The sequence below is a fragment of the Salvelinus sp. IW2-2015 genome, linkage group LG4p, assembly GCF_002910315.2.
Source record: "Salvelinus sp. IW2-2015 linkage group LG4p, ASM291031v2, whole genome shotgun sequence".
Taxonomy (NCBI): Eukaryota; Metazoa; Chordata; class Actinopteri; order Salmoniformes; family Salmonidae; genus Salvelinus; species Salvelinus sp. IW2-2015.
Window position 1 is genome coordinate 1,146,361 of NC_036841.1, and position 16,393 is coordinate 1,162,753.

At 46.4% G+C, this 16,393-nt stretch overlaps 1 protein-coding gene across 3 annotated transcripts in view; it reads right to left on the reverse strand.

The window, feature by feature from the left end:
- LOC111958493 (cell adhesion molecule 1-like) overlaps nt 1-16,393 on the reverse strand; it is a 156,450-nt gene that overhangs the window by 43,846 nt on the left and 96,211 nt on the right. For 2 of the 3 annotated variants that reach the window (XM_023979767.2, XM_023979755.2), the window contains exon 2: nt 11,187-11,207. The exons of the other annotated variant lie outside the window; for it this stretch is intronic. In XM_023979767.2, the coding sequence (XP_023835535.1) occupies nt 11,187-11,207 (21 nt within the window). The remainder of the gene's footprint in view (nt 1-11,186; nt 11,208-16,393) is intronic. 3 annotated transcript variants of the gene reach the window in all.

Here is a 16,393-nt window from a genome sequence, read left to right on the forward strand (position 1 = left end):
TCTCCGGTGCCCGGGAGGGAGGCAGCTTGAAAACTACTGCATGTACATCAAAACTCCCGTAGTGTGGCAGACTACGCAGTAGATTTTTGCACATTGACCGCCGAGAGTTCCTGGAATCTGGAGGCTCTGTTTGAAACCTTCCTCCACGGACTGTCGGAGGGGATAAAGGACGAGCTCACAGCTCGGGAAATACCACGGGACCTAAATTCCCTCATCGCCCTGGCGATTAGGATTGATGGGCGCCTATGAGAATGCTGGTGTGAGAGGAGGTCGGGTCTCGGGAACACTCGTTCGTCTGCTGATGCTGGTGACCATCCGAAGGAATCCGGAAATCCCCGAAGTTTGTATTCCTGAGGAGAGCCGAAAACACCCAAGGTTCCCAGAGAATCATCGGCGACAGGCGAGTTGGATACTCCTGAGCCCATGCAACTGGGAAAAGCTAGGTTATCGGTTGGGGAACACTCATGTAGGCTTCTAACTGTTGTCTGTACTGTGGAAGGGCAGGACATTATAAAGCCACTTGCCCTGTTAAGAAACCCTTTTCTTTAGTCGGTAAAAGTACTCCGGTGAGCCAGACTGGGAGTCCCCTAACTTCCATCACCCATCCACCTTTGTTTGTGATTCTGCTGTGGGGATACCAGTCTAAGTCTCTCCGGGTGCTCATTGACTCTGGGGCTGATAAAAGTTTTATGGATGCTACCATCGTTTCTGAATGAGGTATTCCCACTCAACTTCTCTCTGTCCCCATGGATGCAAGGGCACTGGCCGGCCGCTCTATTGGAAGAGTCACCCATACACAGTTCCTCCTCATCGATTCCCCCCATGTTCCTGTGGTTTTGGGATTTTCTTGGCTCAAGAAACACAGTCCTGTTATTGACTGGACCATGAGCTCCATCCTGGGTTGGAGCCCGTTTTGTCATTCTCATTGCCTAAAAGCGGCACAGCCGTCCTTGAGACGTTCCGCTCAGGACGTAAGCAAAGCCATGGATGTCTCTGCCGTCCCCACTGAGTACCATGACCTTCTGGAGGTCTTCCGTCAGGCACGGGCTACTTCTCTTCCCCTGCACCGTCCTTATGATTGTGCCATTGAGCTCCTCCCAGGCACCACACCACCTCGTGGTTGGCTATATTCTCTATCCGGCCCGGAGACTAAGGCCATGGAAGAATACATAGAGGAGTCTCTGGCTACTGGAGGCATCCGTCTGTCGGCATCTCCTGCCTGCGCAGGGTTTTTCTTTGTGGAGAAGAAGGACAAGACCCTGCGTCCGTGCATTGACTACCGGGGTCTGAATGATATAACAATCAAGAATCGTTACCCCCTACCACTCCTCTCCTCGGCTTTCGAACCTCTCCAGGGGGCCACCATTTTTTCCAAACTGGACTTTCGGAATACCTACCACCTGGTTCGGATACGGAAAGGAGATGAGTGGAAGACAGCCTTTAACACAGTCAGCAGACATTATGAGTACCAGGTCATGCCGTTTGGACTCACCAACAGCAGACATGCTGTCTTCCAGGCATGTTCATTCCAACAATGTGCTCTGGGACATGCTAAACCGTTTTGTGTTCGTCTACCTTGACGACATCCTGTTTTTTTCACAGTCTGCCGAAGAACACATTCTTCATGTCAGACAAGTCCTTCAGCGCCCCCTGGAGAACCAATTGTTCGTGAAAGCCGTTCCATTCGGGGCTACAGCACTCTGGCGGCCCCCCTCTCTGCACTCACCTCTCCCAAAGTAACGTTCACTTGGTCTCCAGCGGTCGACAGAGCCTTCGTGGACCTGAAGCATCGGTTCATCACAGCACCCATCCTCGTCCATCTGGATCCGTCCCATCAATTTGTGGTAGAGGTTGATGCTTCAGATGTTGGAGTGGGGGCCATCCTGTTCCAGCAATCTGCCCAGGACCAAAAGCTCCATCCCTGTGCCTTCCTGTCCCATCGTCTCAATCCTGCAGAGAGGAACTACGACGTAGGCAACCGAGAACTCCTGGCGGTCATGATTGTGCTGGAAGAGTAGAGGCACTGGCTGGAAGGAGCAGACCAAGCATTCTTGGTTTGGACCGACCATAAAAATGTGGAATATCTCCGTACAGCCAAGCGCCTTAACTCCAGGCAGACCGGGTGGGCTTTATTGTTTACAAGATTCAACTTCACCATTTCCTACCGCCCAGGGTCCGAAAATGTAAAGCATGATGCTCTCTTCCGCCCTCTCCTGACATCTCTGCCTTTGTCGCGGTGTGCACAGTGTGTGCTCAGAACAAGACTCCACGGCAAGCTCCTTCTGGCCTCCTTCAGCCACTACCTGTCCCTCATTGTCCCTGGTCCCATATCTCTCTGGACTTTGTCACTGGGCTCCCTCTGTCTGATGGCAACCCTGTCATTCTGTCAACCAGCGTTTTTCCTAGCTCCTATTTTTCCCTGTCTCAGTTTTTCCTAGCCCTCCTGGTTTTGACCCTTGCCTGTCCTGATGCCGAATCCGCCTGCCTGACCACTCTGCCTGTTCTGACCTTAAGCCTGCCTATCCCCTTGTACTGTTTGGACTCTGGCCTGATCACTGAACCCCTGCCTGTCCTGACCTCTCGCCTGCCTATTGCCTGGTACTGTTTGGACTCTGACCTGGTTTAAGAACTCTCGCCTGTCCCTGACCTGCCTTTTGCCTACCCCTTTTGTTGTAATAAATATCGGAGCTCAACCATCTGCCTCCTGTGTCTGCATTTGGGTCTCGCCTTGTGCCCTTATAATAGTGGTGTAACGCACCGTAGTTGATCCGTGATCCGTACGGATCACCCCCCGCGGTTCGGCACGCATGTGAACCGCGGATCAATTGCAAAGTTTAACCATCATAGTGTGAAATACAGTTTTACTGCCACTGTTGCTTTTAAAAGTAATAATTCCCTAAATCTCGATGCAGAGTTGCAGTGAAAAGAAGTGTGTACGGTTCACATGAACGGGGGCGTGTTGAATCCCAACGAATCAATCCTGGATGCTCGCGTTGCAAAAAGCAAAGAAGAAAAAAGAGCAGTGACAGCCATGGCTGGCGGAGGAGCTGAAGAACTGGAAAAGCCTCCCGCTTCATTTAAGTCTCATGTATCGGAGCATTTTGGCTTCCCTGTCAAATGTGATGACGGAAGAAGGGTGGTGGACAACACCATTACGGTGTGTAGGCATTGTGCCACAAGAAAGCCGTAAGATCATGGAAATACATTGTGCATGACCACACAGTAAAGCGTCATCACCCTGGTGTGTCAGTGACAGGAGCCAACTCAGCCAAGAGACAACAACTTCTCACCGCGGCATTTAAGCAGTCCTTTGCTGCAGAATCAGACCGGGCTAAAGCCATCACCAAATCTATTGGGATGTTTAACGCTGCAGACATGAGGCCATACTCTGTTGTGGAAAACAAAGGGTTTAAAAATATGGTGAAAGTGCTTGAGCCACGCTACGAAATCCCCTCGAAATCGCCCTTTATGAACAGGAAAATATCAAATATGTCGACAAATTATCCAAGGCATCCTCTGTGTCCCTCACCACAGATGGGTGGCCCTCCAGGGCAACGGAAAGCTACGTGACTGTGACTGCTCACTACACCACAGATGAGTGGGAGATGCTAAGTCCGGCACTACAGACACGCCCCCTCTATGAGAGTCACACAGGCACAAATCTGGAGCAGGTACTGCTAGGAGCAGTAGCAGAGTGGAAGCTAGAGAGGCCCAATAGCAATATCCCAACCACCACAGATAATGCCAAGAACCAAGTAAATGCAGTGATAGAAGCTGGACTGGGGCCACAGATAGCTTGCTTTGCACGTGTGATCAATTTAGCATCCCAAAGGGTAAACTCAGTGAACAAGATGGACCGCCTGCTTGGGAGGATCAGGCAGGTGGTTTCCTTTTTCCACCGAAGCACAACAACCGCTCACGTGCTTAAGACCAAGCAAGAAATGCTACAGCTACCGACCCACAAGCTCATACACCATGTCACAACAAGATGGAACTCCACTTATGACATGTTGGAGCGCTATCTTGAGCAGCAGGCAGCTGTATACTCTGCACTGACAGACAAGACCCTGAAAAAAAATAAAGACATCATCACCTTGTCTGATGATGACGTGAAAGTGGCAGAGGAGGTCCTCCAGGTGCTCAAACCCCTCAAAACGGTTACAACCCTATTGAGCACTGAAACTGCACCATCTGTGTCCATGATCCTACCTCTGAAAACAAGGATTCTACAATCCATGGCCTCGAGTGAGGAAGACAGCACCATCATTAGAGATGTCAAGGCTGCCATTAGAGAGGACCTGAACCCCAGATACCCCCCTAATGTACAGGACTACCTTCATAGATCTACTGCACTGTATCCAAGGTTCAAGTCCCTGTCTCACCTAGACCCTGCCCTATACCGGAGGACATAGTGATCTCACCACTGAGTGAATTACTTAAATAATAAATATAGTGCAGTCTAATCTTAGTCTATGCTATTGCTATTATCATCCATTTTTGATTTGGAATAATAATAATGGATTTTATTAAATGTTATTGCCATAATTATAGTTCTATGAAATAGGAAAATCAATAATTTGTTAGTTTAATAGATCAAGATCAACATTTTTTTCTGCAGGGTCAAGCCGCAAAGCTGACAGGAGCAGACTCAGAGGCATCTCCTCCACAAAATAATTTGGCCATGAAGGGGCTTTTCGGGGAGACCTTTGCGAGCAAGGACACAGGCAAGACATGTGCCATCAAAGAGGAGGTGACATTCTACAAGGCAGCAAGATGCATTCCAGTGGATGGTGATCCACTGGTGGAAAAGCAATGAGTGTAAATACCCTCACGTTAACACGATGGCAAGACGCTACCTGGCTGTACCTGGCACTTCAGTTCCTAGTGAGGGTGTTCTCCACGGCAGGGGACATAGTGACTGCAGACTGTCTACCCTCTCCCCAGACAATGTAGACATCCTCATCTTTTTGAAAAATAATTTGAAGTTATAAGCTCAGGTCTGCTTTGCTTTATTTTTTTTTATGTGGACACAGGCTATTTTTTCATTCACTATTGTTCAAAGGAAGAATTGCACTTTAATTTAACAATTGAGTATTGAATATTTTAAGATTGTATTTAAACATTGAAATGTTCCTTGCTTTAAGTGTTCTTTAAGTAGTAAATGGAAAGCAGAGTTTTATTTATCTCCCTTTTTTTTTTGGCCTGTTTTACCTCATTACTACCAGCATGTTAAATGTGCAACCAGAGGGAAAAAAACTCTAGACCACCTTTACTCCACACACAAAGACGCGTACAAAGCTCTCCCTCGCCCTCCATTTGGCAAATCTGACCATAATTATATCCTCCTGATTCCTGCTTACAAACAAAAACTAATGCAGGAAGCACCAGGGACTCTGTCAATAAGAAAGTGGTCAGACGAAGTAGATGCTAATCTACAGGACTGTTTTACTAGCACAGACTGGAATATGATCCGGGATTCTTCCGGTGGCATTGAGGAGTACACCACATCAGTCACTGGCTTCATCAATAAGTGCACCGATGACGTCGTCCCCACAGTGACCGTACGTACATACCCCAAACAGAAGCCATGGATTACAGGCAACATCCGCACTGAGCTAAAGGGTAGAGCTGCCGCTTTCAAGGAGCGGGACTCTAACCTGGAAGCTTATAAGAAATCCCACTATACCCTTCGACGAACCATCAAACAGGCAAAGCGTCAATACAGGACTAAGATTGAATCATACTACACTGGCTCCGACGCTCGTCGGATGTGGCAGGGCTTGCAAACTATTATAGACTACAAAGGGAAGCACAGCCGAGAGCTGGCCAGTGACACGAGCCTACCAGACAAGCTAAATTACTTCTATGCTCACTTCGAGGCAAGTAACACTGAAGCATGCATGAAACGATCAGCTGTTTCGGACGACTGTGTGATCACGCTCTCTGTAGCCGATGTGAGTAAGACCTTTAAACAGGTCAACATTCACAAGGCCGCAGGGCCAGACAGATTACCAGGATGTGTACTCTGAGCATGCGCTGACCAACTGGCAAGTGTCTTCACTGATATTTTCAAACTGTCCCTGACTGAGTCTAAAATACCAACATGTTTCAAACAGACCAACATAGTCCCTGTGCCCAAGAACACTAAGGGGACCTGCCTAAATGACTACCGACCCGTAGCACTCACGTCTGTAGCCATGAAGTGCTTTGAAAGGCTGGTCATGGCTCACATCAACACCATTATCCCAGAAACCCTAAACCCACTCCAATTTGCATACTGCCCCAACAGATCCACAGATGATGCCATCTCTATTGCACTCAACACTGCCCTTCCCACCTGGACAAAAGGAACACCTATGTGAGAATGCTATTCATTGACTACAGCTCAGCATTCAACACCATAGTGCCCTCAAAGCTCATCACTAAGCTAAGGACCGTGGGAATAAACACCCCCCTCTGCAACTGGATCCTGGACTTCCTGACAGGCCGCCCCCTGGTGGTAAGGGTAGGTAACAACACATCCGCCACGCTGATTCTCAACAAGGGGGCCCCTCAAGGGTGCGTGCTCAGTCCCCTCCTGTACTCACTGTTCACTCATGACTGCATGGCCAGGCACGACTCCAACACCCTCATCAAGTTTGCCGATGACACAACAGTGGTAGGCATGATCACCGACAACGATGAGACAGCCTATAGGGAGTAGGTCAGAGACCTGGCCGTGTGGTGCCAGGCCAACAACCTCTCTGTCAACGTAATCAAGACAAAGGAGATGATTGTGGACTACAGGAAAAGGAGGACCGAACACTCCACCATTCTCATCGATGGAGCTGCAGTGGAGCAGGTTGAGTTCAAGTTCCTTGAGTTCAAGTTCCAAGTTCCTTGGTGTCCATATCACCAACAAACTATCATGGTCCAAACACAATAAGACAGTCGTGAAGAGGGCATGACAAAGCCTATTACCCCTCAGGAGACTGAAAATATTTGCCATGGGTCCTCAGATCCTTGAAAGGTTCTACAGCTGCACCATCGAGAGCATCCTGACTGGTTGCATCACTGCCTGGTATGGCAACGGCTCAGCCTCCGTCCGCAAGGCACTACAGAGGGTAGTGCGTACGGCCCAGTACATCACTGGGGCCAAGCTTCCCGCCATCCAGGACCTCTATACTAGGCGGTGTCAGAGGAAGGCCCTAAAATTGTCAAAGATGCCAGCCACCCTAGTCATAGACTGTTCTCTCTGCTACCGCACGGCAAGCCGTACCGGAGCACCAAGTTTACGTCCAAAAGGTTTCTTAACTGCTTATACCCCCAAGCCACAAGACTCCTGAACAGCTAATCAAAGGGCTACCCAGACCCCTCTTTTTACACTGCTGCTGCTCTTTATTATCTATGCATGGTCACTTTAACTCTACCCACATGTACATATTACCTCAATTACCTTGAGTAACCGGTGCATTGACTCTGTACTGGTACCCCCTGTATATAGCCTCGCTATTGTTATTTTACTGCTGCTGTTTAATTATTTGTTACTTTTATTTTCAATTTTTCTACTTATCTATATTTTACCTAACACATTTTTCTTCCTAACTTCTTAAAGCACTGTTGGTTAAGGACTTGTAAGTAAGCATTTCACTGTAAGGTCTATACCTGTTGTATTCGGCGCATGTGACAAATCACATTTGATTTGATTTGATGTGATTTGCACTGGTTGGCGTTATTGATCTCTCAGTTCAGAGTGGGTCCTGTGACTCTCTGCCAGATGGGCTGTAAGCACTACCTCTCACACACAAAGAGAAAGAAGGAGTTAGAGAGAGAAAGAGATAGGGAGAGAGAGGGAGGGAGACAGACAGAGCTGAATTATAGCTCTCCATCTGAGAGAGAAGGAAAAGAAAGGAGACAGGGAAGGACGGAGAGAGACAGAAGGAAAGGGGGGTAGTGGAAGAGAGAGAAGGTGGAAGAGAGAGAGAGAGGTGAAAGAGAGAGAGACTGAAAGAGAGAGAGAGAGACAGACAGAGAGAGTTGAATTACAGCTCTCCATCTGAGTCTCTGAGCACAGGGCTTTATTCTTCATCTCTTAGGAACAACAGCCTTGTCACCCACTGAGTCACCCACTGAGTTAGCCACTGAGTCACCCACTGAGTTAGCCACTGAGTCACCCACTGAGTCACCCACTGAGTCACCCACTGAGTTACCACTGAGTCACCCCACTGAGTCACCCACTGAGTCACCCACTGAGTCAGCCACTGAGTCAGCCACTGAGTCAGCCACTGAGTCACCCACTGAGTCACCCACTGAGTCACCCACTGAGTCACTCACTGAGTCAGCCACTGAGTCAGCCACTGACTGAGTATTGCCACACCTGTGCCTACCTGCACGGTCATGTTCTCATCATTAAAGCCAGAAACCAAGCATCCATTTGGTTTTCACAAAGAAAAAAGGTTTGTTTCCAGCCTTCCAGGTGAGGGTAAATCAAAAGTCACCTTGTGCTATCGGGCCGGAGCCAAAAGGCATAAGAAGAAGAATGGAGAATGCTTTTAAATGTCTCGGATTAGCACCAGGAGAGGAACAAGACTCCCAGCAACAGCCTGAAGAAAACATCCAAAGCACATTTGCATGCCTGAGTCGTCAGACACCTCCAAACCGGGCTGACATTTACAAAGTGGAAAAAAGCCCCTGCGTTTTCAGATAGTGATAATGGGAATAGACAGCCAAACTAACAGGATTCAAATGAGCTGAGAGAATGCAGCGACCAGCAAGAAATTAACCTCCTGTGGAGAAATACACCTCAGACCTGTCTGTAGCAATGAACTTTCCATTTCATTCCACATCACAGATATTGGTTCATCAAGCACACACACAACACAGGATGGTGATGACTGAAAATGGACATTGATATTGACCAGAGTGCAGTACATTCTGTACTAAATGGGTAGTATCTTGAGGTATGTGAGTGTTATCCTATTGTAAGGAAATCCTTTTTTTTTACTCCATGGAAGTGTTCTGTTTTTAAACTGTCTTAATTGAGTATCTGTGATGTTTGAGGAATCCATATTTGTTTTATTATTAGAAGCCTCTGTTTTCAACTACCTCTGAAGTGTGAATGTATAGTGGACTACTAGAGCATAGCGAAATACTCTAAAGGCGAATTGGTCCATAATTAACTCATTATAACACAATCAAATTCTTGTTTATTAAGTGTGCTCCAATGTTGGAATGTGGAAGTGTGTAATTAATTTGAGTGTGTCTGACTGAAATCCAAAAGGCTGCTTTGACATACTTATAGTAAGTAGGCCTACCCCAGCAGAGGAGCCCAAAACAGTTTGAAGTGTTGTTTTTATTTCGGTTTTGTTAAAGTAATCTAGCTGGCAGTCAAAACAGCAACACGAAGAAGCCTCAAAGAAAGGTCATTCTGTTCCCAATCTGTTGGACTGAGAGGAAAGGGACTGCTAGAGAAAATATCCATAAGGTTTCAGCAGCCCTTAGCAGGGTTGGGTCCTCTCCAATATCCATGGCTCATCTCCAATTCAAAACACACATAAATAACAGCACTGTGATTAGTAATCCCATCAAAGGGAAAACAGGCCACTTTGTGGAACATGGATTCTTTTTTGCAATTCTAGTAAACATTTTCAATTGCCTCAGCATCCTGGTCATGATTCGGTGCAAATGAGGAGAGGCAGTCATTCATTTCTGGTGGTGGGAGGGGTAGGCGGGAGAGAGAGAGAGATATGGGGTGCAGATGACTGGCTGATAAATTCACCCTCATTCTAGCAGCTGTCTCAGAGTGCAAAGTGCCAGTATTGCCACACATGGCTGTCCTCCTGTTCCTACGTCAGAACACACTGAATGACACAGTCAAAGATAATTCATTACAGGGCCTTCAAAGGGCTGTGAACTCAAATGCCGGGATGTTACAGCAGCGGCCTGAGATGGGCCCCATCAACAAGCAGCTCATAACGCAAGACACCGAGAAGAACTCTGCCGCTAACATTTAGTAGTTGGGGGGTTGAAATCAAGAAATATAATCTAAGTTCCTCTCTTCATTCCTTCCAAGAAGTTAGGAATGGGCACCTTTTGATTCAAATTCCTTTTTTCTTTGAACTTCTCTCTCTCTTTTTATTTTCTCACTGAAAAACATGAAAGGGGCAGTGGAAAGCAGGACAGCGCCAGGCCCCTGATTCCTCTCCCCTGAGTCACCGATGTCTGGAGCGGCCCTGTCCTTTTCAAAGAGGAACCAGGATCATTCTACAGTCATTAAGAATGAAAATAGCTCTCTTTCTCACACTCCCATTCAATGCCTTATGAGCTACATACATGTCCAGCTCAGTCATTAAGCCCTGCTCTCTAAGAAGGGAAGCTCTTTCAAGGACATCTGTAAGTAAAAAGCCATAATATCATTGGGCATTATTTGTGCTTCACTGTTTCAAGGCTCCTCTGCATCGTAGCAGGGCTTCTAAAGTTTCTGGCCTTCTAATGTAATCTCTTTTATCTCTGAAGACAATCTCTCACTCAAGTTTCATCTTGTTTCTGATCTGATGTCAGATGTCTGATGCTGCTTTGACAAGGCTTTGACTGAATAGAGATGTACAGAGACATTTCCCCTCGGAAAAGCAGCTCTCCTGTACTCTATTATCTTATGCAGATTGTGCCATGTTCACTGCAGATCAATGTTGGGGACTGCTCAATCTCACGTTCCACTGTATTGGCAGGTTAGAGGCTCTTTGTGCTCGTTGTTTCTTCTTAAGTGTGACAGAGAGACTAGGGGAGCTTCTAGCCTATAGTAGTGGTAGACATGGGCTTTCACAATACATAATGTTTAGCTTTGGTTTAGTGTAGGCTACCATAGTCCCTTTGTACAGTACATACCAGTCATGGGTCAACCAATAGAACACTAGACATAGACAACAATAGAATGCACAAACAGTAAACATAGTGACAGTAGCCATTAACAACAGGGAATGTAGAATGTACTCTGCCACCATCTGACATAGTCTTAGTTGAAATGGCCTCTATGCACAATAGCTGTGCTATACAAATACAATCAAATTGGCAGTAGATTGACATACGATTGTCGAGATTGCACAGCACATGAGCACACAACTCGATGCTTTTCACAAATAAATAAAGAGCAAGTGGAGCAAATGGCATCGAACATCGTCAGATGAACATTAGAGGAAAATCAAAAGTACCTGACAAGGTCTCAGCGGCTCCTGTTGCAGCAGTAGAGAAGGAGGAGGAGAGGAAAGGGGGAAAAAAAGACAGAACAATTGTAAGCAGAGGCCCATATTCATGATAGGACAGAACAATTGTAAGCAGAGGCCCATATTCATAATAAGACGGACACATTCATTCATAATTCCCACACGGAAGGTAACTCTGTCAAAACTCATCTCATTTTGGATGAGTCATAATCCACTGGTTTAAGCGCTTCCTCTTTTTAATTTTAGAGACTTGCATAAATCCCGAATATGTGTCAACTGAAATACTGAAAATTCCAATGTATTTTAGGGTGTTTCGCTTTACAAACCCACACAAAAATCATCTAAACTTTTCAGCACCTCTTTTACAACTACTGTAAAGTTTCAGTCGTTTGGGGGATATTAATATGGAACAGCTCAGGGGTAGCTAGTTAGCTATCTGTGGACTTGTTTTTCCCACCTCTCTCTGTTTGAGATTCCTGCCAGCCCAGGGGTAGAGCAGCCTCTGCCTAGTGAAGGTCCCCTGAGAGCCCTGGGGCACACCGGAATTCGCACGCTCGGAACAGTGGCCAGCCACCAGAGACTGGTATCTCACACCAGCAGGCCAAGGGAGACTGGCATGTTCTCAACTCCCCACGGCACCACCCTGGGCATCCTGGACTCATAGCACCGCTCTGAGTGGGCTCAGAGCAGCTCCATGGGGCCCTACCCTGGGGGTAGCTACCATCTTTCACACACACAGACCAACTGCCATTCATAAAACAACTCCACTGACTGCATAGTCTTATCGGCATCCTATTTCTAACATCACAGCTTGTTATAGTAAGCCTATTGATGCAGGCTAACATCTAATTGGACCATTTCGTAAAGAGCAAGCAGGCACACACTAGTCTTCTTGCCTGAGTTATCATCTTTGACCTAACCTGAATGGAAGGCATGTCCTTGTTATACTCTCTCAGCCTGGCAGGAATCCCCACAGGAGACAAATCACAAACCAGCACATAATAATAAAGGTACATGTCAGATTACAAATCATACAGAAAGTCGACTGAAAATGTGTTTTATTCTGTTATAGTATGAGGAGTGAGGATGTAATATATCTATATTCTCAGCCTAGTTTAAAACTATATTCATGTGGCAAAGTGTACAGCCACAGACAGGACTACTATAAATACCCGCTGGTCCTGTCTCTTGTCCCCTGCACCCCCTTGCTACCCTCATCCCCAATACTCCCCTGTACCTGGAGCACATTAGGCAGGAGTTATGAGGTGCCAGCCAGGCTGTGATTAGATGTCATGGCTGTCTCTCTGCTTAGACAGCATTGATAGACAGATTTCAGGGTAAATGTGTTTGATGCTATTCCCCGCAAGTGGCAGCCTCCACCGCAATCTGTCAATCATAGAGAATGAGGCCAGACAGGCCCACCGTCCTCCAAATAAAGCCTGTCCTTGTCTGGGCCTGCTCTCCTCCTCTTCTAACACATATTCCTTAGACTTCTGTACTTTATTGTACTTAGACAGAATCTACAAATGTCTGATATGCTGTTGTATGAATGTATTACCTGACATATAGTAAAATCTACAAACTATCTGAGCATTAGATAGTATGTGCATGCTTTCAGACAATACTAGCAGTGTTCAGCAGGCTGTCATCTGGGTGAATCCACAGAGCTGCAGTACACTCTGTGAGCCAGACTGATATCTCTGGAGACGGTCTCTCTTGGTGAGGGTGGAAGAGAGCAGCCTCTCTTTCCAGGCTGCTGGGTAATAGCATTTGGGGAAAGGTAACATTCCCTCTCTATGCTGTCAAGGAAACATTTTTCCTTCTTATTTCTGGCCATGATCTGCAGCTTATCGCATGTTATCTGTGTGTGTGTTCACAATGCATGTGTGGCAACAGCAGGAGGAGGATGCTGGGATGCTGGGATGCTGTGCGGCCCAGGCAGTCTCCTCTCCTCAGTGACTCAGCTTCTGGCGTGTGTGTGTGTGTGTGTGTGTGTGTGTGTGTGTGTGTGTGTGTGTGTGTGTGTGTGTGTGTGTGTGTGTGTGTGTGTGTGTGTGTGTGTTTAATTAAAAGGTTGGGAGGAGGGATGCAGACCTTTCTCTTAAAGGACATTTGGTGGAAAAGCCAGCACCTGCTGAGTAGACCCAAGGAACATAGATTGGCCGCTGTGGTCATCATTTTCCAAACAGCAAGCCATCAGATGGTTTAAGACCTCTTCTCAGAAGTAAGAACACTGTCCAGTTACCTTCAGTGACGTCTAAGATTTGTGTTCTAGCCAGTGTCTAGCCACAACTACTGCTCACAATATCCTGTGTTTACATTTTCCAAATAAACAGCTTTAAAAAAAAAAAATACTGTACATTCAATCTGGGATTTGAATGTGATATTACTGTAGTAACCACTCTCACTCATGCTGAGTCATGCCATATTTGTCTCAGCCTCAAGTCAAATACCATAATATTGTTAGGTTCTAATTTTCAGAGTACAAACTCAACGGACACTATGAAAGCTTTAAATCAAGTGTATTCTTCCCTGAGGGTCAATACAGCTGCATTAGACAAAGACATGGTTTCACCCATGGTAGTATACAGACCCCACTTTGGGTGGAGTCTCCTCGTTATCGCTACACATTGCATCATAGGCAGGGAGCTGAGTGATCTGGGCCTCAAACGGTTCCTCCCCTTATCAGTACTGCCACATGTGATCCTTTTCTCTCACTCAGCCCCTCCCAAGCTTCATTATGGCTCCCTTCATGTCTCTTTTATAACTAATGATTAATAATAGTTCAAGCTAAAAAACCAAACGTATAAATATACACTGAGGGTACAACACATTATGGACTGCTCTTTCCATGACATAGACTGACCAGGTAAATCCAGAAGAAAGCTATGATCCCTTGTTGATGTCACCTGCTAAATCCACTTCAATCAGTGTAAATGAAGGGGAGGAGACAGGCTAAATAGACTGTAGTGACACCTCTAGCACTGAAATGCAGTGCCTTAGACCGCTGCGCCACTCGGGAGCCCCAGCTTGACACAACTGTGGGAAGCATTGGAGTCAACATGGGCCAGCATACCTGTGGAATGCTTTTGACACCTTGTAGAGTCCATGCCCCGACAAATTGAGACTGTTCTGAGGGCAAAAGGGGGGTGTGCAACTCAATATTGGGAAGGTGTTCTTAATGTTTTGTATACTCAGTGTAGTACACTGTGCAAACACTGGAGAAAATGTAACACTCCAGCTATCTGTATAGTTGCCTGCAGCAGAGCGCTTTAGAGGGAGGTGTAGAGAGAGGTGTCAAGAGTAGCTATAGCTAAACAGAGAGAGCTGCTCTGGTACCCCACCGTTTTCTCAGATATGGCTTAATCCAGGTATCTGGTTGCCTGTGGAATATCTGTGAAAACACTTACCTATAACACCAGAGGGAATGCTCAGGCTAATTCCTCTCAGTGGCAGACAGAAACATGTTAATACATCTACAGGCTGTTCCTTCAATATACTGTAGTCAAAGAGGATTCTATATGTATCCCCACTTAAACAGTTTTCCCATGGCCAGAGGAGGTTTAACTACACCCTATTGATGGAACATACAAACAGACACTGAAGGTCAGATATGACAACCTCTCCCTGGATATGGCTGATTCCATGCTCAGAATATTAACATGGGCCTTTTGCACCCCTGAGTACAAGCACAGAAGCACACACACACACATGTATGCAGGCATGTACACACACGCGAGCAGATTGCTCGCTCACACAACACACCACACACACACAACACACACACAAACACACACAACACAACACACTCACACCACACACCACACACACACACACACACACACACACACACAACACACAACACACACACACACACAGAGTTGAAGCCTGACACGTTAGAGATAACTAACTAACAATTCTAAGGGATTGAACAGTACGCTCCCATGGTGAGTTCACAGTGTGATTTTCTGGTATTCAAGGGCTAGTTGGTAAGGAGGCTGATGTATGTGAGGATCTTGCAAAGATTGCATCATGTTTGTCTGAAAGCATTTGCAATACGTGTTTATAAGCTCTTCAATTGGAACTTCAAGTCCTCTCTGTAACACTAAAGTAATGTCTTCATTCTGAGAGCAGAAATGAAACAGAAAACATAGAAGCTGACAGAGAACTCTGCCCCTGCCTGTCTCAGGTGCCACTCACTGTCCATGGTTGTGTTAGAGATACACACCTCTGACTGGATGCCCAGCAGCCCCGCCAACTGCCATCTCTCACTCTAAACACGTCACATATACAAAGCTTTCTCTGCAAGTTGTACCGACCTGTGCTATATATCTGTGCAGAATACTGGCATCCTTTATTAATAAAAAAAATTAACAAAGAAACCAACAAAGCAACGAACTATCGCTATGTCACCATGACACTTCAAAGTCACTCTGATGTTTGACATAGCAAAATATAAATGACCACAGAACAGCATTTTTCACCCAAGAAAACGGAACCTACGCCATTATACAACAACAGTGACACCTCAGCCTCCCACTGTCATCCAAAATAGATTTAAAGGGGTTCAAAGGTTTTGAACAAAACAACCAATATCAGTATAAGCATGATTCTGCATTGTGTTATGCTAGCACGAATGGTTGGCACGAATGGTTGGCACGAATGGTTGGCACGAATGGTTGGGTAAGCACTGACTTCAAGGTTGCCGTTACAATAGGCAATGTACGCACCCACAAAACCACACAGGTTTAGAGAGGAACAGATCATAGTGAATGCGTAAACCCTGGCTGTGAGACACATCACATCTTATTCACGGTGTCTGTTCAGCTAAAGCCCTGTCTTCCATCTTGCTCCAGAGGGAGAGATCACACAGAGCCTTGATTCTTTTCAACCCGGTCTCAGGTGGAGGCGAGGCGGCAGCAGGAGCGTTAGTGGTAATGCCGCTGGAGAGCACACAAAGCTCTGACTCAATGCACAGCTCGCCTCTGATTGCATTGTGCTCACATGCAGCTTCTTTAAATCAAAACTTGGAAAGAGTCTTATACGGGTGTAATCATTGCCTCTTTTCTTTTAGTTTTGGGTACATTGTTCCCCTTCATCTATTGTGGTGCCATGCAAGGGGCTGTGCTGACGACGCCTGACGGGACAGGTTGGGATGTGTGTGTGTGCTTGTGTGCATGTGTGTGTGCATATGC